Genomic DNA, 25,661 nt, shown 5'->3' with positions numbered 1-25,661 from the left:
AAAACATCACCAATTCAACTGACATTGTTTATTTCTTTCTCACTGCCACAGTTAGGGCCTCTGTTGACTTGACAGCAGTTGGCTTCCTGGTTGGATTACACATCTTTTCAGTTTCAGTCCTTAGCTACAAAGAAACTAAAAATTTATATGAATTCACTGGATGGCAGCAGACATACCTGACAGAAGGTTCTGCAGCCATCAATGATTGGACGATAGCCAGTGCAACGACACAGATTCCCTAAATTAAGATGGCAAAAATCAGATGAAACATGCTTGGAATGAGATATTTGATCAGTACCCACTGCTCATGCATTAAAACTTCTGATTGGTGAAATACAAATCAAGACTGTCAAGAGGTACCGGCCAGTGCCTCAGTGATGTCCTCCAGGCTGGGCTGTGGGTTGTTACGTAGGAGGGTGTACATGGACATCACCATACCTGGTGTGCAGAAGCCGCACTGTGAGCCATGTGCCTTAGCTATTCGCTCCTAGAAACAGATCATGCACTGTTAATGAAAAACTAAGGCTTTGTTCAAAATTAGTCCCTCTCAGCTACTGTACAGTACGTATATAGTGTTCTATTCAGTGACTTGGATATTATGTAGTGCTGTTTGAAAGTGTAATGAGTATAGGTTACAGGTGAACCTGGCATTTGCAAATTCGCCTGTTCGCTGTGAATTGAGGAGCTTCATTGAGACAAAGGTTGCCCTTTCTGACTTCTCTGGAAATTGGCAGCACAGCTTCTTCAAAATAGCAAGATATCATCTATCTTGTGGCATCGATAGGCAATTTGAAACCCTTCAAGGGGGGTGTCAATAACTTTAACTATTTGCTATATACTATATAAGTAGAGCAACACATCAAAACATGAATGGACAAAGTGCATTTTTAAGCTTTATTCTGTCAAATACACAGGTTAAAACGAAATAATGTTATCATAATTTATTTTTCGGATCAATATTTATTCTGGAAGGGGAACCAGTTGACGTTGATCTGGTACGTTGTAGATATGCGACAGCAATGATGTAATTAATGGCACACTAGTAGTATTTTTAAAAAAATTAATTTGCCTGATGAACAAACTATATCCATCCATCCATCCATTTTCTGAGCCGCTTCTCCTCACTAGGGTCGCGGGCGTGCTGGAGCCTATCCCAGCTGTCATCGGGCAGGAGGCGGGGTACACCCTGAACTGGTTGCCAGCCAATCGCAGGGCACATCGAAACAAACAACCATTCGCACTCACAGTCATGCCTACGGGCAATTTAGAGTCTCCAATGAATGCATGTTTTTGGGATGTGGGAGGAAACCGGAGTGCCCGGAGAAAACCCACGCAGGCACGGGGAGAACATGCAAACTCCACACAGGCGGGGACGGGGATTGAACCCCGCACCTCAGAACTGTGAGGCTGACGCTCTAACCAGTCGGCCACCGTGCCGCCACAAACTATATCGTTCACATTATAAAAATCCCTTTAGTGAGGGAGTAAGGAAATGAGAGAATTATTCCAAACACAGTCGCTGCATTCGGCATCATTCACTCATTCCATCCATCGATCCATCCATCCATCCACCCTTTACCGCTTATCCTCACTAGGATTGCGCGCTTCTGGAGCCTATCCCAGCTATCTTTGGGCGGGGAGGCGGGGTACACCCTGAACCGGTCGCCATCCAATCGCAGGGAACATAGAAACAAACAACCACTCGCACACACATTCACTCCTACGGGAAATTTAGAGTCTACAATCAACCTACCACGCATGTTTTCAGGATGTGGGAGGAAACCGGAGTGCCCGGAGAAAACCCACCCAGGCACGGGGAGAACATGCAAACTCCACACAGGTGGGGTAGGGATTTGAACCCCGGTCCCCAGAACTGTGAGGCAGATGTGCTAACCAGTCGTCCACCGTGCCGGCCATTCACTCATTCCCTACTCCCTAATCAATATTTGAGATTTTTAGTAGATCTTGGACCAGTTAATCCCATGTACTGTATAAAAATCCCTAAACAGTATAACGATTAAGAAGGAGGGAATGAGTGAATAATTACAACCACAGTTTAAGATCCATCCATCCATCCATCCATTTTCTGAGCCGCTTCTCCTCACTAGGGTAGCGGGCGGGCTGGAGCCTATCCCAGCTATCATCGGGCAGGAGGCGGGGTACACCCTGAACTGGTTGCCAGCCAATCGTACAGCTTAAGATCTTCATGCACAATTTCAAGGCATTTTTGGAGTCTCCTGGTGGATTATTACAGTAAGTTATCACATGAGGCATCCAGGCCTGACCTGGACCGGGTGGATCCTGGTTTTAGTGCTACCAATGCCTTCCACTGTGGTGACAGCAGCTCCGTGAAGCTGGCAGATCGGAAGCAGGCAGGCGTTGGCTGAATAATGACTGATGTCATGTGAAGGTGTACAAACTTATTTCTCAGAGTGCTGAATACAGAAATATCAAAGGATGTCAGGGCCACATTGACATTCTTTGACTTTAATTTATTAACCACTGAACTCAACTCAACTTTATTTATAGAGCACTTTAACAACAACCATAGTTGTAAAAAACATACGACAAGCTAACTACAAGAAATAGATGACGACTACAATTACTATTACTGCTAGTACTACTACTACTACTAATAATAATAATAATAAACAAACTGTACAGCTCACTGAGAACATATCAGTATACAACATATACATATTTTCCACAACCTACATTTCCAACTTCAAGTCTCACATTCTACATTTCAACAATTTACTTCATTCAACAGCATTGCATTCTCTACTTTTTTCTGCCTCCTTTTACCTGTCATTGTACCATATAACTGTACATTATCCTTTTCCTATTTCTTCTAGTTCTGTTGCAATACTAATTAAAATAAAGTGTCATTGGATTACTGTACTGCACAATAATGCACTTATGTACTGTCGTAAATAATTATTCAAGCTGTACTTTGGGAGAAAGTTCAGGGAGTTTGGCAAGTCTCCAATGCATTTGACCTTTGCCCTCTTTTGTAATGTTTTACATTGATCTGCATCAAAGCATTGCTGCACCAAGTCCATGCTCCACCTAACAAATATTAACTTTATCAGTACTCAGTCTGCTGGCAACCAATTATAATACCTCTCAAAATCAAAATAATGAACCAAATGTTCTGTGGCCATATTAACAGCAAAAGTAGTGAAACAGTGTTTAAATTTGAAGGATACTAAATGGTTTTGTTGGCAGGTCGGTAGCGTGAGACCATCACTGTGCAGGCCCCGCAGCCTCCTCCACCGCAACCGTATTTGGTCCCAGTTAGCCTCACTAATGTCATTGTCAAGGTTAAATAATCATGAACAGGAAAGACTCACATGATCAATAAGATGAAATATTTGATGGCTTTGTCTTGATTGTGCAGGTTGAATAGAAGGATACACTTCTGTCTGAGGAAGGACAACAGCGTTGTCTCGGGATCCACATGTTTCTCGAGCACCTGAAAATTACACAAGCCAAGTCACAATCACACTACTTCCAACAATTCAACTTGAATGAAGGGAAGAAAGTACTCTCAGTGGGAAGTAAAAATTGTGAGCTACTACTTTTATCAACATACTGTACTGTATATTGTTCCCTCCTTTGATGTTGATCATCAAAGAATGTTGATATACATGTACTGTATAGGTATCCATATGTGCATGTAGCTCTGGAGGGGGGGAGAAGCCAAAAATAGTGCTGGAATTTTTTGCTATTTTGACCATTTTTTCCTTTATGGGAGTTACAGTGGTGTCAAGTACCATGCACCAAAAAAATACTTGTCTCTCCAGTATGTACAGTATGTAGTACAGTAGTTGTATTTAACTTTTATGTACAAGCCCAATTCCAATGAAGTTGAGACGTTGTCCATCCATCCATTTTCTGAGCCGCTTCTCCTCACTAGGGTCGCGGGCGTGCTGGAGCCTATCCCAGCTGTCATCGGGCAGGAGGCGGGGTACACCCTCAACTGGTTGCCAGCCAATAACAGGGCACATACAAACAGACAACCATTCGCACTCACAGTCACACCTACGGGAAATTTAGAGTCTCCAATTTATGAATGTTTTTGGGATGTGGGAGGAAACCTGAGCGCCCAGAGAAAACCCACGCAGGCACGGGGAGAACATGCAAACTCCACACAGGCGGGGCCTGTGTGGGATTGAACCCCGCACCTCAGAACTGTGAGGCTGACGCTCTAACCAGTCGGCCACCGTGCCGCCTTGGGACGTTGTGTTAAACATAAATAAAATCATGTTCAACCTCACAAAGAGGTGAACCTCGCCCCATCTTTGCTTCTGAATGACTGAGCAATTCAGGGAAGCTCCTTTTATACCTTATCATGGCACCCACCTTTTTCCAATTAGCCTGTTCACCTGTAGGATGTTCCAAACAGGTGTTTGATGAGCATTCCTCAACTTTCTCAGTCTTTTTTGCCATCTGTTTTGAAACGTGTTGCAGCCATAAAATTCTAAGTTAATGATTATTTGCTCTAAACAATAAGGTTTATCAGTTTGAACATTAAATATCTTGTCTTTGTGGTGTATTCAATTAAATATAGGTTGAACATGATTTGCAAATCATTGTATTCTGTTTTTATTTATGTTTAACACAACGTCCCAACTTCATTGGAATTGGGCTTGTACATAAAAGTGAAATACAACTACACTATACATATTAAATGTACTGTAACATTATGCAATTTGAATATTTATCCATCCATCCATTTTCTGAGCCGCTTCTCCTCACTAGGGTCGCGGGCGTGCTGGAGCCTATCTCAGCTGTCATCGGGCAGGAGGCGGGGTACTCCCTGAACTGGTTGCCAGCCAATCGCAGGGCGCATAGGAACAAACAATCATTTGCACTCACAGTCATGCCTACGGGCAATTTAGAGTCTCCAATTAATGCATGTTTTTGGGATGTGGGAGGAAACCGGAGTGCCCGGAGAAAACCCACGCAGGCACGGGGAGAACATGCAAACTCCACACAGGCGGGGCCGGGGATTGAACCCGGGTCCTCAGAACTGTGAGGCTGACACTCTAACCAGTTCAGTGATTATTTCACATACGACCAGAAGGAGCTGGTGTACCATTACAGGTACTAGTACTACATTATGAGCATCACTGTTTTATAAAATAAAAAAATATATATATTTTACTTAAACATACCTACAGTATAAATAGCGGCCAGTTTATTTATTTTTTCCGGATCTGTATGTTCATGGCTCCCATGTCAAACAGGGTAAAAATATGAAAAACTGCTTTTGAATTGGATCTCATGAGGTTGCACAGGTTACTTAATGAAATGAGCTTTCAGTGCATTTATAACTGTCACAGAAGTAAAGCAAAACATGACATCCACGTAGTTGCACTGAAACAAAAAAAATACACACAATCAACAAACTTACTTTTTTTCCATTGACAAAGAGGCACAAAGGCTCCATTTCTGCGCCTGCGGACATTTTCACTTCAGCAATTTTAAAGTTAATTCTCAACCTGAAATGCTCCCTGCTGTTAATACTTCTGTGCCAAATAGTGAAGAGTGTGGCTCCAGTGTGCAAACTCCTGAAGCAGGGGTGTAGCAATCATTTCAAAAGTGGGTGGGAGAACTTCTTCAGTTGTCAACAACTTTTATAAGCAAATGATCATCCTCTCCCACCCAACTGCTCACTGTTCGACATTCCTGTACATTCTACAATTATTTATCACATACCATACAGGAAAATACTTTGAAGTGATTATACAGTAATTAACTACAGTTTCCACTGCAAAATGGGATTTTGGTTGATGTCACACAGAGGGTTAGTGTATTTTGTAGCAGAAGCCGCGTGGCTCCCAGCATGCATTGTGCCATGAAACGTTGACCTGTTGCCGTTATAAAGACGTTAATCCTTAATATTCATGAACGCTCAAGATTAACGTAACATGAATGATGTGTGTTTAGTTTACCCGTAGTTCGTTGAATGTGTGTCTTATTTAACTCTCGCATTACATTTATGTTACACTTTGTTTTCATGAAAACCTGACTCTGGGTTGTGTGCGATAGAATGACATCCTGATCAGTTCAGCTGTATGATAAGTGAAGTGAAGTATTACCCGGTGATTTATCAACTGTATTAGAAACAAGTGTGATCTTCCTTGTGATTATTCAATTTCCCCTACTTCTTCTGTGACTCGTCAGCATCACGAACAATAAAATCATTGATTGGAAAGGAAATGTCAAATAACTCACTATTTATAGTGTGTGAGGTCAACCAGTCCCATGTAGTGATGGGGACGGCAGTTCTTTTGAGTTTACTGAATCATTCGATCACTGATGGTGTAGTGGTACAGCGTGGGTTCAGTTCCCACTCAGTGACGGTGTGAATGTGAGTGCGAATGGTTGTCCGCGTCTATATGTGCCCTGCGACCGACTGGCGACCAGTTCAGGGTGTAGTCCGCCTTTCGCCCGAAGTCAGCTGGGATAGGCTCCAGCGTCCCGCGACCCTAACCAGGATAAGCGGTGTTGAAAATGGATGGATGGATGGATGAATCATTCGAATCAGTTCATTAAAAAGATTGGTTTACCGAATCGTTCAGTTCTTTTTCACATAATCATTCAAGTGCTTCATCATTCAGTTAATGAGCCACCCCTGAGGTTCATGTTCACTCAACACATTCACTGAAGGACTATGCATTGTTGTTGTCATGTATTGGAAACTAGGAAAGGCGGGGAGATTATTAAAAATCAAAAAAATTGCGGTTAAAATCACTCATGAGTACGTTCACTGCGTAGTACGTCTTTCCTTGCGCAAACGAATCACTCATCGTACTGGTACATCGCTTCTTAGTGGATCACAAACGAAGAAGTTCAACGTACGAATCACTCGTGTCTAACGGATCGCGAACGATAAATTCAACGAACGAATCACTCTTCAGTTCTTCGGTACACCAATTCACTGAACGAGTCACTCAGTTCACTTAAGTCTCTCCCCCGCCTGCACGGCGCTGCCTGACGTTGGCTGCTCTTTGGCCATTCGCCGAAGTGAGTGACAACGCTGGCGAATCGCAAATCACATGGCAGTACGTTTAATGAAGTCCCACTCCCGCCTGCACGCTGGCTGCTCATTGGTGACTCGCTCGCCTCACGGCGGCCAATCTAAAAGAACGAATCATTTCATAAACTGATTTGGTTCATTTCATTCACTAAAAAGATTTGTTCTTCTGAACGAAAGGTTCCCGAACGAAACATCACTAGTCTCATGATGCAGTGGAAACTCATTCATTCATTCATCTTCCGTTCCACTTATCCTCACTAAGGTCGCGGGCGTGCTGGAGCCTATCCCAGCTATCTTCGGGCGAGAGGCGGGGGTACACCCGAACTGGACGCCAGCCAATCGCAGGTCACATAGAAACAAATAACCATTCGCACTCACATTCACACCTACGGGCAAGTTAGAATCTTCAATCAACCTACCATGCATGTTTTCGGGATGTGGGAGGAAACCGCAGTACCCGGAGAAAACCCACGCAGGCACGGGGAGAACATGCAAACTCCACACAGGCGAGGCCGGGATTTGAACCCCGGTCCTCAGAACTGTGAGGCGGTTGTGCTAACCAGTCGGACGTCGTGCCTCCGGAGTGTAAACTGTATTGAATGAAAGTATAATCACTTTACAGTATTTTACTGCATGGTATGTGGTAAATAACTCTAGAGTTTACAGCAATGTCTAAGTGTATTGTAATGTATGTTCCTTCCCAGCATGCACTGTAATATTCATGGCTTCAAAGTGTTTAAGCATTTCGGTGTAAATAATAGATGCATATATTAAAGAGACACATGCAAGAAAATACGATAACACAAGAAAGAGAATGATCATACAAATCTATTGTGTAGAAATACTGGACACTAACAGTGTGGCACCGCTGCAGATAAGCATTGCTGTTTATGCTTCTATTATATATAGTTTGGTAGTAGCACTATGTTTCCATTGGAGGAAGCTCATTTTAGAGGTCAAGAGACAGGAGCCACATGCTGCTTTAGCAGAGTGTCATCTGATTCAGGTAAGCTAATCAACTAGTATTAAGCAAATAATCATTCACAGCTGGTGTATGAGTACGATGTATCAAGTGGCGGATGAACTTTTGAAAGTTTTTGATTGTTGTTTTACAGTAAGTTACTGTAAATTCAAGTTTACAGTAAGGCCAGGTACACACATGAAGACAATCGGCCTGCTTTTGTGCCAATTTTGCCACTTGCACGCCAAGCACGTCAAATGCCAGACAATCTTTAGTCTTATAAGATTTTCCTTTTTTTCGGATGTTAGGTCAAGCAGAATGGAGAATCTGTATCTCTTTTATGCCGGAACAGTTTTACTGTGTCACAGTGGAGTTGTTAAGCTTCCACTGTGGTTTCTTAGTATTATAATTGAAGTTTATTGAGAATCAGAGGTGAACAGAACAAAGTTTCTAGAGCGGAGAGATAAACAAAGACAAAAGACAAAGCACTAATTGTAAACAGGATGAGAAAAATAAGTCATTACATTATCTACAACAATGAAACAATGAAATATGAGTGTTGCATGGGGCTGTAGTGCTCCACCCTGTGAGGGAAGGACAGGACAAGCTAGAAAATGTGCACGTGTTGCAGCCATCAAATTAAAAGTTCAATGATTATTTGCTAAAAACAATCAAGTTGATCAGTTTGAACATTAAATATCTTGTCTTTGTAGTGTATTCAATTAAATATAGGTTGAACATGATTTGCAAATCATTGTATTCTGTTTGTATTTATGTTTAAGACAACGTCCCAACTTCATTGGAATAGGGGTTGTATTTCACTCGGGTGCAGTCCATTTCTTCTGATCATCCTTGAGATGGTTCTACACCTTCATTGGAGTCCAGCTGTGTTTGATTATGCTGAGCAATGTTGCCAGTAAGTTACTGTAAAACCTCTATGAAATGTCTAACAGTGCTCTTCTCTACAGTGGCCAAAGAACCAAATAACCAAACTTCCCAACTCTGGTTGAGATAAAACACAATGACAGTAAAGCATAAGCAACCAAATAGTTGAAGGGAGAGTTTGCAATTTTCCCCAAAAATCACTTTTATCATAGTCATAGTTTTTAAATGAGTCATTAAGACTGTAGGACTGTAGTACATGATGATAAATGTGGTCGATGAATAAAAAACATTATTTTTAAAAGTCCAAATCCTATAATAGAGGAACAGTCACTTAAATGTACTCTGTTACTATTAAAGTTTATTAAAGCGACAAGACGGATATTTTCAATCAGTCTGAACCAATGTTTAAAAAAAAAAAAAAAAATACCAGTGTGTGGAAAGTGCTGCAAATTCAGACAAAAAGGTTTTTAATTGTTCAACTTTTGTTGGTTTAAAAAGCAAATGATTGCTAAAGGAGGATTAAGCACAAAAGAAAACACTTCTCCAGGTGAATATTTATTTTCTGTTCCCCAAGACTCTCAGGTTATGAACAAAAAACACCCCCTTCAGCTGCTCAAGACCCAACTGAAGAGCAAAATGAAACACCCTTTCAAACCAAACATCGATATTGTGCGTGGCATTTAAGAGCTTCCTTTTCCTCAAGTGGGAAGGTAGAGATGAGTGATCTGACAGACAAAGTTCAAGGACAACTACGAAATTATACCGTAGTGTGATTTTGGACAAATTAATAAATTAAAAAAATGTTGTCCTGTAAAATAGCCAATTTGTGGGGGGGGGTTACCCAGTCTGGTGCAACCCAGGGGTAGAACTTTATACGCTGCTCTGCTAACCTTTTGGGTTTGACATGATAGTGTTTCAAACCGGGTAGTCAGTTGAACGTGACTCTGGATCCAGCCCAGCCAATATATATATATATATATATATATATATATATATGAAAGATAAACTGAAATATCATACAGCCATAATAGAATATATATATTATTTTTATATCCCCCCGGGAAAAAAAAAATCAATGGCAGAAACAGACTTTTGCAAGTGATTAAAAAAAAAAGTCACTGGCGGAAACGGGCTGTCCATGTATGTGATTAAAAAAAAAACATTTATTTTTTTTACTCATACTCATTAAAAGAAGCATTTTTTTAAATAACTGGTGGAAAGGGGCTTGCTGTCATAGTGAAGTAAATGGTTAATCTCGGCAAAGGAGAAGTGCTCACTAAAACAGATTCAGACAGATTTGTAAACAATATCTGAGAGATTTGTTATTTTCTTTTGTGTACATTAAAAAGTCTAAAATCTTTTATTCTAACTAATGAAAAATGGGAGCAAAAACAAAAGTGTTGTGTTAATATTTGTGTTCAGTATACTGTATTTAAGTAAAGGAGTTGAATCAGTGCTTTCTTTTACCAGGGTCTTCTTTTCCACAAATATCTGTACTTCTACTTAAACGCTTTTGCCACCTCTGGAGAGAGGCCTCCTTTTGCAGGGCATTTGGGAACGTAAACTACGAAGGGAAAAAGTGCTCAAACAATTTGCATTTTTTTTGTTTAAAATAACACGATCAGTCACAAAGTGTTTCATCCCCAAAATCCTTTTGTAAGGCATTTTGCCATGTCACAACACATTTGGTTTTGCTGACAACTGTGTTCAGTCAACTTTCACAGCTGCCGCTCTGGTGGCACTTGCTAGAAGTAGAACATCATGCAGTTCCACTTCATTACAACATGGGAATTAACATTCCAGATGCTGCTCGGTTGTTTTTCCGCATGAACACTGATGTCCAGAAAAAGATGCGCGGGTAAGTACACCAATTCTGCAGCCTACATATTGGGTTAAAAGCAGAATAGTAAGTCATTTTAGACATTAGTGTGAGAGGCTTCACAACCTCAAGGTTTGAAGGGTAATGGGAACGTTTTGAAATACTTCAGCCTAAATAGTAACATACTAAGATTTTTTTAAATACGTTGCATACTGTGTATTGTTATTTTTTTGTATATGCTGCAGGGCGCTAAAAAATGGATGGTGGGCCGCAGTTTGGACCCCTGGTCTAAAAGTTTGCTGCAATGATGAAGAGGAGACTTGAAGTTAGAATATTTGGCACAACATCATCAGCCATCGTGCATCTTGAGCTCGCATGCAGCATCTTCTGCTACTTGTTGGTTACATTTGGAAGAGATGTGGAATTATAGGACAGTCCTTCCAGCAAAAGTCCAAATGTCTCTCTGTTTGAAAGTATGGCACTTAAAAAGTCATCTTTCATGAGATGCTACAATCCCAAGTTAAAAGGCATTCAAGCCTCCTTTCATTCCTTGTATGGAGTGCACATTGGTGAGTTTTTTGTTTTTTTTTGAAAGGCTTCTTGACCTTGACATCATATTGTCTTCCTGGACTCCAGGTGAAGGGGTCGTCTCTGCTGGGACAACTTTCATGACGAAAATCTGACATCCAGGACAGACGACTGAGGTGCTGATGTTACCACAGGGCTTGCAGTCTTTGTTGACATGGAGAAGCATACACTCCGTGTTCATCCTGTATGTTTAATTCTCCTACAATTGCTCATGCGTATGCATGTCATTTTAATAGGGGATTTTGAAATGTGTTCCCTGAAAAAAAATGTTCAATTGATTTACAGTGCTTAAAAAAATGTAATAGACCATCACCCAATCTAAGGTTAATACCATAGCCACCCTAAATATGGAGAAGATTACTATTATTTGTATTGTTGCTATAATACAAATCATAGTAAGAAATCACATTCATAGATTCAATACCTGTTTTTATATGCTATTGTTTCTTACTGTCTTTTTATTCTATTTATTTTTTTGTTATTGTTATTTTTTTAAACAGTTCAGAGACCTGAATTTCCCATCTAGGGATCTTTATAATTTCCTGTGCTCTGTCTATAGTATAATGTAGTTTGACTCAAATGGGATGAGCTTCCCCTCCCCACGATCCTGAACAGGATAAGCGGAATTAAAAATGGTTGGATGGACATTTTGATTATGAAAATATAACTATTATCGTCATGCAATAAATCTTTGAATTTTACTTTTTAACAGAAAATAAAAAAATTGTGAAACACATTACATCATCTCTCAAAGATCAGAGTGCAAGGACTTCATGGCAGTCGATTAAAAGTCATATTTGCATTGTTAACGTGTTTTGTAATACATACACGTCATTTACACCAAGTTGTCAACCACAAATTGGCTAAAAAATTGTTTTTATTGAGCAATCCTGAACATTCCCCATTTTGAGACATCCTGGATGTAGTTACTCTATCCACAGCACGGCCTAACGGAAGTGATGTAATGTTTATCGAGCATTAGCGTCCTGCACTTACACTGAATGGGGAACTACAATTTGGAATATGAGCAGGATGAATATTTAGATACACAGGAGCCAGCTGAAAGTAGAGTAGTGGTCAAACCTTACATGTTTGCGCCAATCATCTGCTGTCTGTGACGATATATATATATATATATGTATATATTGCTCCAGCCTGGCTCGAACTATGCCCGTGTATCCAATACTTTCTGCTAAATGTTTCTGAAAACACACTAATTCGAAGGTTACTTGTCTACTCGTGTGTTATTTTATGGCTTGGAAAGCCTAAAGAACACCAACACTGCCCACACCATGATGACAACCAGCTTGAATACTATAAAACTTTGCGAAATAGCAAAGTGTGCGGCAATAAACCGAACAACGATGTGTGCGCGCGTGTGTGTGCTAACGCTGACTGGGGGAGACACGAGATTCCAAATGCAGATGACACATTCAGAGTTATAATTTTGATTGAATCATGGATTAATCACCTCAGAATGGCAGTCATGGTTTGTAAAGGGGTTCTCGAGGTATGAAGATGGCTTTTTTAAACCTTTGCACTCTGACCTTTAAGATGTCCCATGCCAGCTGAATGAAAGAGTGGCCAATTGCGTGTCTGAATTGATTTCTGACTTTGGGTATGAAAGATGAATTCAGTCAGAAATTCCTCCTCCCTCTTGAAAATGTTAAAACATTGAGAAATCACTGAAAAATTAGGAGTCTGGATGAACGCGCTCAATGATGCTGGATGGCGTCTTGTCGATTTCATGACAGTTGGTCTAATAAATGTTCACTGAATAACTAACCCCTTGGAAGAATGATTTGCGTTAGGGACTGGCATTCGAATTAGAATGGTTGTAATAACTCAAAATGTAAAAGACTTGCAATGTGTCACATGCTTATTTTGAGTGCTAAAATACAAAGAAGTGACTTTCAGCGTCTCCCTGTCGAATGTCCTGCTTTACAAAAAAAAGTAGTCACGCACTTTTTCTTTGTTTAAGATATCGAATGATGACACATGGTCGAAGGGGTTAATGTTATGCTTAACCGATTGATGACTTCTCAGCGAAGCCCAGTGGGCCACATTTGAAAGGGCTGAGAACATTCCTGAACTTGACACATTCGGCATCCGAGCAATTGACGGGCGGTCTACTAAATGTGTGAAGCACCGAACATCCACGCATGCAGTGAATAATCGCACGCCTTGTTTTGGCATCCCTCCGAATTCTAAACGGCCTCCAGACGGTCCTATGAAGGTTATTGCTTCTCTCATTGCCTCTTCTTCTTCTGCTTGAGCGATTTCCTCCTCTTGACGATCATCTCGTGCAGCTTGTCCATGCCCTCGTGCAGCCCCTCGCCGATGATGGCGCAGGCGGGCTGGACGTGGTACGGCGTGGACGGGCTCAGTTCGGACAGGGCCAGCTGCCGCTCGATGTCGGCCACGTCCAGGGCCCGCGGCAGGTCCTGCTTGTTGGCGATGACCAGCAGCGGGGTTCCGTGGTTCTCGGAGAAGCGCGTGATCTTATGCAGCTCGGCCCGGGCCTCCTCCAGCCTCTCGGCGTCCACCGAGTCCACCACGTACACGATGCCGTCCGTGCAGCGGCTGTAGGGTTTCCACAGGGGTCGCAGCTTCTCTTGGCCGCCGACGTCCCAGAAGTGGCAGCTTATGCCCCTGGATGTGCCCGCGCCACCCAGCCGGATCCTCTCCGTGTTGAAGCCGATAGTGGGCACCGTGTTGACGAACTCGTTGAACCGGAGCCGGTAGAGCACGGTGGTTTTGCCCGCAGAGTCCAAGCCCAGCATGACGATGTGCAGGGACTGGAAAGCCGTCAGGTTGGAGAAACTAGTCCCCATTCTGGAAGCACGGCATGGAGTCGGGGATGCAAGGATGCTGTCAGGTCCGAAAAGCGCTTTAACGGGTGGCGCAGAGGCACTCCGGCAGCCTCGATCGTAAATTCCCAAACCTCCTCAACCTCCGCATCCCTGCGTGGCTCGGTGTCACTTCACGGAACACACGTGACAAACCGGACAACTGTCACATTATGTCGTGTCGCGTGTCTGCAGTCGTTGCGACATTTGATCACCCGCACGAGTGCGCGTGACGCGTGGATTCCAAAAAAAACAAAACAACAACAACAATGCATACAGCGACCAGAATGGCAAGATGGATGAGAATTTATATCCGGTTTCGGGAGCAAAAAAAAAAGAAAAGCCTGGATTTACCTGACAATGGAAAGGCAAATGCTTTTATTCTGAAACGTCGCGTTCACTAGTTCCTCTGCGCACAAAACCTTCACGAGACGTCAAGAGCTGGGGGACGCATCCTTGCAATATTGTTGCGGAAAGCCTTTCTTTCATTCCAACTGGCAACAATACCAAACTTTTCTATTGTTTCTTGTGGGTTATTTTTATTTCTTATATTCGTCGTTAAATGTTACTGTTTGGTGTGCGACACGCGGGCCTGTTAAAATGATTGTCGCCACTCGGTGGCAGCAGAGTTTCGTCACACGAGGCCACAGGCGAGCAAAGGTCACGAACTCTCGTGGGTTTCTGGTCTTCAAGGCTTGATTTACACTGCGCTAGTTCAAGTGACGCAATCTGGCAGCCTAAGGAGAATAAAACGCATGCAATTCGATATCCTCAAATACAAATCTGACAATTGCCTCTGTGACTGCAGCACAAATATAGACCGATATACAGACAGGAGTGTACAAAAGTATACGTATACAGATGTGAGAGGTATACTCAAGTTCTCATTATTCACTGGACTTTATTACTGCATAAATGATTTACAATAAGTTGAATGGCCACCACCATCACCATATCTCACTGTGCTGGATTTCTTCTTTTAGGCTGTTGTCAAAGATAAAGTACATTATGCCCAGCACGGCATTCTCAGAGGGACAACACCCCACAAATGGATTTACAATTTGTAGTTTGTGTAGTTGGCGCTCGTCGGTCAACGACAATGTAACCTGACCTTTGCCGAACCCCTGAGACTGACTCACTAAACGCCTGGGGTTCAATCGATCGAACCAATGCCCTAAGGCAGGGGTGTCAAACTCATTTTTGTCACGGACCACATCGTAGTTATGACTTCCCTTGGAGGGCTGCTACAACTGTGAACCCATATCAATGAAAGATTACCTCATATACTCTAATTACATACAGTATACACAACACATTGATGAATAGCCAGTTTTGAAATCAGAAGCCGATAAAAACATGTTTTTCAACTATTACATTTCTTTTCAAAGGGGGATTGGTAACAAAAAAAAAAAATGCTTGCAAATATCTTAATGATATTACAGCAGAATACAATGAGCAATTTTGATTTGCTTTCGCGGGCCACATAAAATGACGTGGTGGGCCGGATCTGTACCCCCGGGCCACCAGTTTGACACCTGTGCCCTAAGGTGACCCCAAAATGGATGGCCTGTTTGTAAATGCTGAGGTCTTAAATTTAACAAAGCAAACATGTAAAAAAGCAAAGCAGTCGCATATGCTTTGGCGCATCGACTCCAGAGTTCATCAGGTTGAATTTAACCAATTATCAATCAGGCTGTAAAAAAGGAGGTAGAGGGGTGAATCATGGGGCGATGGCTTGTTGAACTGGACACATTTTGTGGGCCACAAAATTTACAAAGATAAATGCATAGTAGTGGTTGTGTTACACTCACCCTAGAACAAATTATTAGACAGGATCTGTTTGGGAAACACTTTTTTTGTTTTTTTTGTTTTAAATAAAGGCACTACCTCTGAAAACCGGAGTCCAAATGTTTTCTGAAATGCAGTTGAGGGAATAGAATTCACCCCAACCCAGTTATTCTATCAAAATGACAGATGAACAAACAAAGTGGACCTCGAATGAATAAACACAAATCTTGCATTGCACAAATGAGAAAAAAAGCAACAACAAAAACTAGGGAACTTTATCGCAATCATTTTGTATTTGTTTCCCAACCTGCTTTCTTTCTTTTACTCTACGTTAAGGATTACAATGTTGTATTATTTTCACAAAATCGTCTATCTGCTCCCCAACTGTGTGGTTGATGGTTATGAAGCTGTGAGGCCAGTACAACTTTCCTGGGACAAGATTGACTTCCATAAGGGTGAGGAGCTAAGTCACCATACAGCCGCCAATTTCTGACATTTCATGCATTATTCAATAGAAACCCATTTCAGGTAACTTTCTTTTTTTTATTTTGGGGCACGTTCTTGTTTCGATTCTGAATGTGGAGATGTAATTTGGTTGCTGTTCAGTGCAGTGGTGGATCTATTTTAGTGGGATACAGGGCCACGTTCTGCCCCCAAATCCTGAAAAATCCAAAACTATTTACAATATCATCTTTAACAGAAAGCTGTGACGTAGCAGTTTTTCAAAAATTACTACAATTCCTGAACAATATACAGGGTGTCCCAAAAAAATCACTTCACCCTTCTTTTTTTCTATATCATTTCAGGTATCCTTCAAACAGATGTGAGGCCATAAGCATTTGACTGCTTTTGGCTTTTTTGGTTTTTGTGCCGCGAGTGCAGTCCAGCGCCAGTTTGAGAAGGTTTATGGCTGTCACACTGCATTAATGTATAATACACTTTTCGCTATCCATGGCAAGTTTTTCAAAATAGGATCAGTTCTTGACAAACCACACAGTGGAAAGCCTGCTACTACTACCTCTGATGAGAACACTAAAAAACTTTTAAAGCAGGCCAAGTCTATCCGGAGGGCTGTACTGGACGGCACTGGATAAGGAGAGAAAATGTCTCGCCAGGCTACTCGAATGATATATTTACTACAACTGCAAAACCTAATATGTAAATGTTGATGGCTTCCCATCTTTCCAAATGATATCGGAAACAAAATTGAAAAAAGGAAGTTTATTGTGACTTTTGGGACCCCCTGTTTATTCGCTTGCGTGTTTAATAAATTCAGGTCAAAGAATTTCAAAGTCATGCTTGCATCATTACATTTTTTTGTCTGTGGCCATTGGAGGAAAGGTTTCGACACCCCTGGCATTAAAAAAAAGAAAAAGAAGAAAAATATATCAATACTGGACTGGTGGATGATACCAGGAGTGCAGGGCACATAGCCATGGGTAAGGGAGCACAGATGCTTGACTGGCCTTGGACACTGGTAACCATTGCAACTCAGATGGCAAAGTCACCATAGCCAGTTGGACAGAAGGCGGCACTTCGGAGGATGTCGAGGCAGTTGACGAGAATGAGCGTGCCGGTCAGGTGCTTCCACCTCTTGGTGATGGGGTTCCTCATCTTGTCCAGGCCCAAGTGGAGCTCTTGGATGACATCACGGTAGCTGTCCCCTACGTGCGCTGCCCACGTCAACAGGAAGTCGTAGGCTGGTTTCCACATGGACTGATGGGGTCAAGGTTGAGGGGCAAGACAAATATTTAACTTATGTAAATGTTCGACAGACGAAACTGCAGTCAAACATTAAAAACAACTTGCTACTATTAGTGTGTGCACTATTCAATAAAAAAAAAGAGTGATGACCAATTTAAGGGCCCATGACTGAAAATGACTCTAGAAAATAGACATTACTTTTTCACCATGAAGTCATGTACTGTACTTCCTAGTGGCAAAAGACAGAGCTTTCTCTGATGACAACTTGAGTACCAAACCTTTCAAAGTTTTCAATTTGAAATATTTCCGAAAAAATCCCCAGCTAAAATCTCCTGGAAACTTTCCCGAAATCCTCCACCCTCTTGTGATCCAACATACCAAATAACAGTCGCACATTCTCACCTCATTGTCCAGCACGCCGCTTTTATCACGGTGCGGTGCCTCATAAGCCTCCATCTGCTGTCTGGAGACCCTCGCCAGTTTTTCTGCAAGTTCCCTCCAGCGGGATGCCACCTCTACTGCTGTGGTTAGAAGAACAAAGTCCAGAACCAATCTGGCAACCAGACCCTGGCAGTCCATCTTGAGCAAGGCCTGATAGGGTAGCAGGTAGCGTTAAGGAAACGTTATCTTACGGGGATGTAACATTGTTTGACATCAGTCCTGTCAACAGTTGAAACATTTTGAGAACTTTCATTAATAATGGGACTTTTTTGGCATTTTTGGATGGAGGGGGAGAACTGTCCCATCTTAACTTCCTATAAAAATTTGCAGGAAACAGCCCAGAAATTTCAGTGAATTTTTATTAGATCTCTGCACGAGATAATTGACAGCCAATGTTTTGACCTCCCTTACATTTACCTCGCCCAAACCCACAGCCTCCCCCTGCATGCTCTCCCCCTGTCACCTGGCTGAGCAGAGTGGCAGCCTTCTAACGTGCGGTGCTTCATCTTCTGATTTAAGCTACATGAAGGCTTGAGTCTAAATATAGCTAGACAAACACATACACATATACACACAAAGCCTCAGCCTGCGGCATCAGCACAATAGCCCCACATGCAAAGAAGCAGCTTTGTTTAGGACAGATGTGTCATTTAAGCCGGAAAGGATTGAAGAGCAAGCTGTCACATGAAACAGGAAACAGTTTCAAAACAAAATTCAGGCTAATAATAAAGCCACAACCTGAATCCGGTACGGAGATTGAATTCGTAGAGGTTTCCACTCATCATGCTCCCCTTACACATACACACTATTCGGACATTACACTACATGGAGGTTAGAAGTGGTCATGTTGTTTACGTATGTTTTGTCAGCTGTCTGTGGAGGCACTGACAATTCTCGAACTTCCTCTAACTGAGAACAATTCTGGATGTATTTATTATCCAGCATCTGATGCTGATGCTACATTGCACATTTTTAGATGTGTTTCAGTGCATGATTCTGTTAATATACTCTTGTCAGTTGTAACCCCATCCGGCACTTGAAGAGATCTGCCAGGCCAGTGTCGGATGCCCCCCGAGGCCTCCTGCTCACATTTCATATGGAAACACCTGTTGCAAGGAGGGAAGACAGATCATGAATCGTTTTCTATCTTTTGGTGGCAGTGAGTGAGCGTAAAGAAGGAATGAAGAAGTAGCCCGTTGCTGTTGCTAAATGAAGCAATGAAATTGATCATGGCCTGTCATGATGAGGTTGCGTCCACGCACTTGGTTTTCTTGTGGTGTCAGTTATCACTTCCCACAGCTTTTCATGGGAACATTGTCATATGGCAACCAGCTTCTGGCCCAAAGCTGCTAACAAATTTTAATCCGACTGTTTCTTCACTCGTGAGCCACAAGAAAGAATGAGAAGCTTGTTTATTAGTAAAGGATTTTCTTTCTGGGACTGGGAATGTTTGGTGGCGCAATAATTATGTAATACAGGCGACGGTTCTCGGTTTTGAGAGACACTGCACCTCAACGTTACGAAAAAAACACACATCCCAGACCCAGAGTGCTTTACAGCCGCATTGAGAGCAGGACCGTTTAAATTACAGTCCACCTCCGCTTCAGCACAGGAACATCCTAATGTGCAACATTGTATGTTAATAGTTTTTTGTTTGTTTTTTTTAAATCAAGATAACTCAGTTAAGTCTCCTGCGTGTTAAAAATAAAGACCCAACTAAAAAAATATTTACAAAGACTATCTCCTCCATCAAGGTCAAAGGAAGGCTGAAAGATGTAGTCTCTTTCATTATGGCAGTCTAAGCTGGCAATTCCACTGCTTTTTGTGTCAGGTGTGGATGCAGGACAAGAGGATTGAAGTTGACCCAGGAATCTGTCTACTTCTGACGTAGTAACAGAGGCATAATCGATGCGAAACGCTACCAGCTGCGACCAATGAGTGAAGTTTAAAACCCAAGACTCAATGTCCACACTCCTTTGTGTTGAAACCTCTGACCTCGCCACACAACTATCACTATGTTAATGAGCATTCCCGCATCAACTGTGTGAAGGCAAACTTTGGACATGCTAATGTTCCACTTCGACAAGTTCTATCTGAAAGAGACCATGTTGACATGGTTACTGTATGCCTCTGATGCACCGCAAATGCATTATAAAAGTGGCTTGTGTGAAGTGTTCCAAAGTACCTCTCTTCCTTTTAGAAATTTGGAGATCATGTGGAGGTCAGCTGCATATTTTGAAACTGATTCTACAATTAACTGAGGGGTCTACTTTTTGCTATGATGATACTTTTACTCACCATCATGAGCTCCCTCTGAAATGACTTCCTTTCTTTGTTCTCCACATTGGTGCACTCCTCTTTGAGTTTCTCTAGAACACATGCTACCTTCTCTGGCTCATTGTCCAGTTCAGTCCGACAGAAGTAATTGAGTGACAAGTTGCCATAGCCCAGTGCATCAGCGAACGCTCTCCAATTTCCTACATTCTCCATGAGAACTGTCCTAACAGTGGCATAGATATATGTAAGAAATTTACAAGGTTTGAGGATTTGCTCTAGCAGCGTCATCGTCGTCAGGTCTGGCCCACACCAGTAAATGGGCTTGACCTTACCCAAAACCAACACATTCTTGGCATGGACCAGCCCCATCCTCCCCTGATAGTATCCGATGTACCACTCTTTGGTGCGTAACTGCCCTCTTAGTTTAATTTTCTCCTCACTGAGCAGAGCAATCACATCGCCCTTCTTGTACTCCAGCAGGTAGTTGCTCTTGTGCTGCCGTATTATTGTTTTAATCAGCTTGCCAAATTTTAGGCTGGTAACACACCGGTCCTGAAATTTTGGGTATTTAGAGGTGATAGCCAGTGGCGACAGGGCAATCTTGTCCACTTCTCTTTTTTTCAAGAATCTCCTTTGGCCCGTCGTCCTTGCTCCAGACTTTGGTGGCGGTTGCGGCGTATGGACGCAGAATTGGGTAAGGATGCAGTCCAGCATGTCCTTGACTTGGACCCTGAGAGTGAAGTCTGAGATGCTGTTGGGGTCATGAGATGACATCATATAGATAAGCCGGCTGACCTTCCCCAGTTTAAGTTGGAATTCCGGGATCATCCCAGCACCATCGCTCGCTTTCACCTGATAGTTAGATACACTGGGGTACAGCCACACTTGGAGGTCCTGGGGGAACCCTAGAACAAAGTGTTGCTTCCCCCACAACTGGAGGGTGACTGGAGGGGTGGAGCAGGCCGAACGACCCACCTCGCTCACCACTAAAGTCTTAGGGGCACAGTCATGCCCAAACATGGCAACAACTGTCTTAAAGGAAGGGTGAATGTGCTTGGGCCCATAAACACCAAGCGTTAGCTTCCTCTGCATGTGATTCCACACGGTCATGTTGTGACTGATGTACAGTGACTGAACCACAACCGCCACATACATGCATGGCTCAAGACTGTCCAGACGCACTTGGACCATGTCCTTATAAAAGTAACAACCAGGAATGGGCGTGTAAGGCCCGTCTTTGCAGTCGCTCCGAACACAAAGCACTTCAGCGGAGTGGCAGCTGTCCTTCTTTACCGTGACTGATACTTTAATCTCCAAAGTGACAAAAGACTTGATCTGCATGTTGCTGAGCTTGATCTCCACCACTGGGCTGACAGTGGAGCAATTGTCATTGTTGAGCTCCAGGGGAAGATCCAGTAAGGCTCTCATGGAGATCTGCTGGCAGTCACCGTGGCAAACGTGACCTTCAGGAATGTGCATTGTAATGTGTGTGTCCGGGAGTTGAACCACACCTCCACTGCTATCTAAACTACACGCAATGCTTGTCTCAGTCGGCTGGGTCTGACCCCACCCGGGACTCTGGCCCAGTGATTCCAGGTCATGGCATGACCTGGCCAGCTTTCGGTGGTTGAGCCATGCTGTTCTGAAGTCCTCACGACTCTGAAATTGCTCTGGCAAAGGCGCCTTCAAATCCGTGAAGAAACAAGATGAAGGTATGTTTGGATTCGATTGTGTTTGAAGAACAGAGAGTTGGGAAAGACACTGGGAACGCTTACTCCTTAAAAGAGGATTATCCCTGTAGAGGTGTTGCATACCTTCTTGGTTGGGACAACTGTTGAGGACACTAAAGTTGATATTATTGGTGTCAAACTTGGAGCCACTTGGAGGTGCAAGTGTATCGAAAATACTAAAATCAGCCACGTTTGTTACACTTGCTTCTTTGCACTTCTGATTTAACGGATGGATGAAGAGGTTATCAGAAAAGGGATGGTTGTTGTTAGTTGGGGAGGGTTTTAATGTCACTCCTGCCCACTCTCCTAACCCTTCAAACTCTTTCAACTCCTCTTCTTCCTCGTCAAGGTTGTCAATCATCCCGCTGTCACTGAAGGAAGAATTCCTCAAGTTGAGTCGTTTGACACTAGAAGCAGGGATGTATCCCATTTCTTTGTTATTGTGCGCATACCACCACTCGCCGCCTGATGTATCCAGAACAAAGAGTCGATCACCTTTGGAAAATGTCAGGGTGGTTAAACCTCTGGGCCAATAATCCTTGATGGCGACCACTTCCTGCACAGCCCCACAGGAGGCTGATGTGTCCAGTCTTAAGGTACTTGGAGAAGGCACTAAAAGCAAAAGAGATGACAATACTTAAATAAACTATAAAGACATTGCTCTTGGCATATACAGTATCTGTTCATCAATACACCAATCTATTAGACAGTGAGAGGTTGAGGTAGGCCACTTATTTAAACCTGAATAGCTTAGTTGGTCTTCTTAGTATCTATTATCTTTATTTTATCTTAAATTAGGCACCAGGCTAACATTTTGAGGAGGTCCATAATACGTGCTTGATGAGTTTGGTGTGGAAGAACTTGAGATTCCTGACCTCAACCCCATCAAACAGCTTCATGACCTTCAAGTCACAAATCTTGTTCTTTAAAAATGGACTAAAATCCCTCAGACACTCCCAAATCATGCAGTTTTCCCAGAGGAGGGAAAGGTGTTACAACAGAAAATGTGAAACCACCCCGCACATATTTTCTTACATTTACACTTCTTGTGGGTTTAATGGTCTAGTTTCCTCCAGTTGTACTTGTATTCCTTGCCACAAAACAGGAAAATTTATTTAAACTGAAATTACAGTATAATTAATTTCCCCATCAAAGCAACTCTAAGAAAAACAACTTTCATTGTAGAAAATGTGCATAACTGAATGCATAATCTACTATGTTTAGCTCACCCCATTATTGCATATGGAGCATTTCAACAAAGCAGAAATGAAGTTCAACCAGTGAAGCAATGAATGTATATATGGACAAATTGTATCTCACCAGGCCTTCACTAATTGTTTATGATTCAGCATGTCCAACATGTGTACCAAATATGTTGTTCAATAGAAAATTTACTGAAAGGACAAAAAAAAAAAAAAAAAACAATCCTCAGTTGATAGACTCAATGGTTGTTTTTAATCTGATGCTGACAAACACACTCTTACGTTATCTTATCATTAAAAAAAAGTCCTTGCATGTCACAGTTTTATTATATATTTTAATTATATTGTATTCTATATCCCTCGGGATTCCTTTAATGGGATACTATTAGAGGATAAATTAACTGTTCACATTAATCACTTCTGAAGAGAAGATTTCATCCTGACCTCTGATTTGAGTGAGGCTGGCTGGCTCCCCCACGCCGAGATCCACAAGTGTCCCCTCAGACTTGCAGCGAGGAAGGAGGTGATTGCTGCTCGTCATGCTGATGAGTCGCTGGGCAGCCATGGCCAATCCTCACAGTGTTCTCCATTCATTTGACACGTTTCATCTGTCAATGAATGAAAATATGTTTGAACTGGAGCATGTTTTTGTTTGCTTTGCTGTATTAAATGGTGAAAACATACATTTCATTTATAAAGCTGTACCAGGATATTTTTTTTTTTATCTCAACCACACACCAGGAAACAATTCATAATTTTAATCAATCTTTTAATGAACAACAATACAGCCCTCCACCCTAACCTTGAAAATGTATAAGACGGGTATGGTGACACTAGAGTCTTGTGAGTGTGCTTTCTTCATCCAAATTGAGATTATTAGCACCCCTTTGCAACTTCAGTGGCATCCTTAAATTTTGGGTTAATTCCAAATTTCTCAGGCTCAGTGGCATTCGACTTAAGAGGTTTTAGTAGTGTGTGTGTGAGCATTTCAGTAATGTTTGTGAATGGGAAATAAATTATGTGGTTTGTGTAATACATTTTAGTGTGTGTGAGAGCATTTCAGTAGAAATGTGAGAGCGTTTCAGTATGTCAGTGTGTATGACAGCATTTCACTAGTGTGTGTAAAAGGTAATCCTGAATTATGTCCCTGATGGCGTGTGTGTGTGAGTGTGTGTGTGTGTGTGTGTGTGTGTGTGTCCAGTTCAGGATTTTCAGATTACCAAGTGACCTTACTGGCAGGGCTAAAACACGCTTGCTAATTTACTGCAGCATGATTATGCATAAATTGAAGGCAGTATGGCTAAATTAATAATCCTCATTCTTCACATCAAATTCTTATGCATTTTATTGTTCGTTGCCGCAGTTGTGTGGGGAATGTAATTTTGTAATTAATGACATTTTACACAGACTTTTTACTAGTAAGTAACAAAAACCATGCGACATTTTCAAATACAGCTCATATTCATATATCATAAAGTGCACTGTGTGGACCTGTTCAAGCTTGAAGCCCAATATATTTCACTGTTTAACAAAAAGGAAAGAAATTAACATATTTGAGAATTAATGTCATTAGAAGTGGGGGGGGGGGGGCATTCAAATAAATGTGAACATGTGACATTGCTGGGTCAAAACAAGGTAATAATCCACAATAATTTCTTATAATAATACAAGGCTCTGCTCACCTCAGTTTTTTGTTCTTCTCCCTACGTTGCCTCATTCCTATATAAGGTTAATAGATCAAATTAAAGCTATCTTCCGGGTCCAGAAGTTTGAGTGCACCAGACTGTTCTGTACTAGAGGAGGCTGCTGCCGTCCTTGTGAGATGTGAGGCGCTGGAGACGTCAGAGCAGGGGAGGAGCCACGGACAGACGCACGCACACACACGTTGCAACAAAGACCAACACGGATCAGAATCAACATCATGATTTGTGTACTGATCAATGTAGTGTTTCTTAACATTTAATGAGCCAAGACACATATTATACATATTATACATTAGAAACACCACCAAACAAAAATGTCACAAGATTATGAAAACACTCTCATACACAACACTGAATTTTTACATTTTTTTTATTTATTTTTTGCTCATATACACTAGTGATATGCTCTTATACATGCTATTGAAAAGGTCTCATACACAATTGTTTCGCTCATAAACACTAATGAAATGCACTCATACTGAACACTCTTCCCCCCCACCCCACCCCCACACACACACACTTATATACACTCATACTTATTTCCCCAGCAAATCTTTTTTTTTTTTTTTTTTTTTTTTTTTAAATGAAAAAAAATCTCCAACCTCGTCATGGCTAAAAATATGGATTATCCGCTATGGAGGTTTCTTTGTGTTGGTAGCATAACAG

The 25,661-nt window shown here is 42.0% G+C and overlaps 3 protein-coding genes across 9 annotated transcripts in view; all 3 read right to left on the bottom strand.

Annotated features, from left to right (window-relative positions):
- Positions 1–5,586, bottom strand: part of aox6 (aldehyde oxidase 6) — a 34,828-nt gene extending 29,242 nt beyond the window's left edge. For 2 of the 6 annotated variants that reach the window (XM_061775534.1, XM_061775525.1), the window contains exons 1-7: positions 5,420–5,586; positions 3,418–3,475; positions 3,210–3,306; positions 2,286–2,394; positions 361–487; positions 177–238; positions 24–86 (exon numbers count right to left, since the gene is read on the bottom strand). In XM_061775534.1, coding sequence (XP_061631518.1) covers positions 24–86; positions 177–238; positions 361–487; positions 2,286–2,394; positions 3,210–3,306; positions 3,418–3,475; positions 5,420–5,473 — 570 coding nt within the window. In that variant the 5' untranslated portion in view covers positions 5,474–5,586. The remainder of the gene's footprint in view (positions 1–23; positions 87–176; positions 239–360; positions 488–2,285; positions 2,395–3,209; positions 3,307–3,417; positions 3,476–5,419) is intronic. The other 4 variants (XM_061775507.1, XM_061775515.1, XM_061775545.1 and 1 more) reach the window with 3 other exon arrangements.
- Positions 5,587–9,235: 3,649 nt separating this feature from the next.
- arl4ca (ADP-ribosylation factor-like 4Ca) lies at positions 9,236–14,891 on the bottom strand. The gene has a single exon (XM_061775496.1). The coding sequence runs from the start codon at positions 14,133–14,135 to the stop codon at positions 13,551–13,553; it is 585 nt and encodes a 194-aa protein (XP_061631480.1). The 5' UTR covers positions 14,136–14,891; the 3' UTR covers positions 9,236–13,550.
- Positions 14,892–15,031: 140 nt separating this feature from the next.
- sh3bp4a (SH3-domain binding protein 4a) lies at positions 15,032–25,115 on the bottom strand. Of its 2 annotated transcripts, XM_061775488.1 has the most exons (6): positions 24,975–25,115; positions 23,737–23,900; positions 22,543–22,702; positions 20,382–22,461; positions 18,045–18,233; positions 15,032–17,654 (listed from the first exon to the last, which is right to left on the bottom strand). In XM_061775488.1, exons 2-6 carry the CDS (start codon positions 23,855–23,857, stop codon positions 17,430–17,432), a joined length of 2,775 nt encoding a protein of 924 aa, XP_061631472.1. In that variant the 5' UTR covers positions 23,858–23,900; positions 24,975–25,115; the 3' UTR covers positions 15,032–17,429. The 2 variants fall into 2 exon arrangements, with proteins under 2 accessions (XP_061631472.1, XP_061631464.1); XM_061775480.1 differs by having other exon boundaries at positions 20,382–22,702.
- Positions 25,116–25,661: the final 546 nt, after the last annotated feature.

Source organism: Phyllopteryx taeniolatus, chromosome 1, assembly GCF_024500385.1.
Source record: "Phyllopteryx taeniolatus isolate TA_2022b chromosome 1, UOR_Ptae_1.2, whole genome shotgun sequence".
NCBI lineage: Eukaryota > Metazoa > Chordata > Actinopteri > Syngnathiformes > Syngnathidae > Phyllopteryx > Phyllopteryx taeniolatus.
Note: the sequence above shows the minus strand (reverse complement) of the source record. Positions and strands in the feature narration are given on the sequence as shown.

What these genes read in the sequence shown, in the direction of transcription:
- arl4ca (XM_061775496.1), bottom strand. Translation starts at nt 14,135, where the DNA reads ATGGGGACTAGTTTCTCCAACCTGACGGCTTTCCAGTCCCTGCACATC.
- sh3bp4a (XM_061775480.1), bottom strand. Translation starts at nt 23,857, where the DNA reads ATGGCTGCCCAGCGACTCATCAGCATGACGAGCAGCAATCACCTCCTT. An exon ending in CAGCCTCACTCAAATCAGAG is followed by an intron (nt 22,703 to 23,736) that starts GTCAGGATGAAA and finishes TTTTGCTTTTAG; the next exon opens with TGCCTTCTCCAAGTACCTTA. An exon ending in TTCAGAGGGAGCTCATGATG is followed by an intron (nt 18,234 to 20,381) that starts GTGAGTAAAAGT and finishes CTACCCTATCAG; the next exon opens with GCCTTGCTCAAGATGGACTG.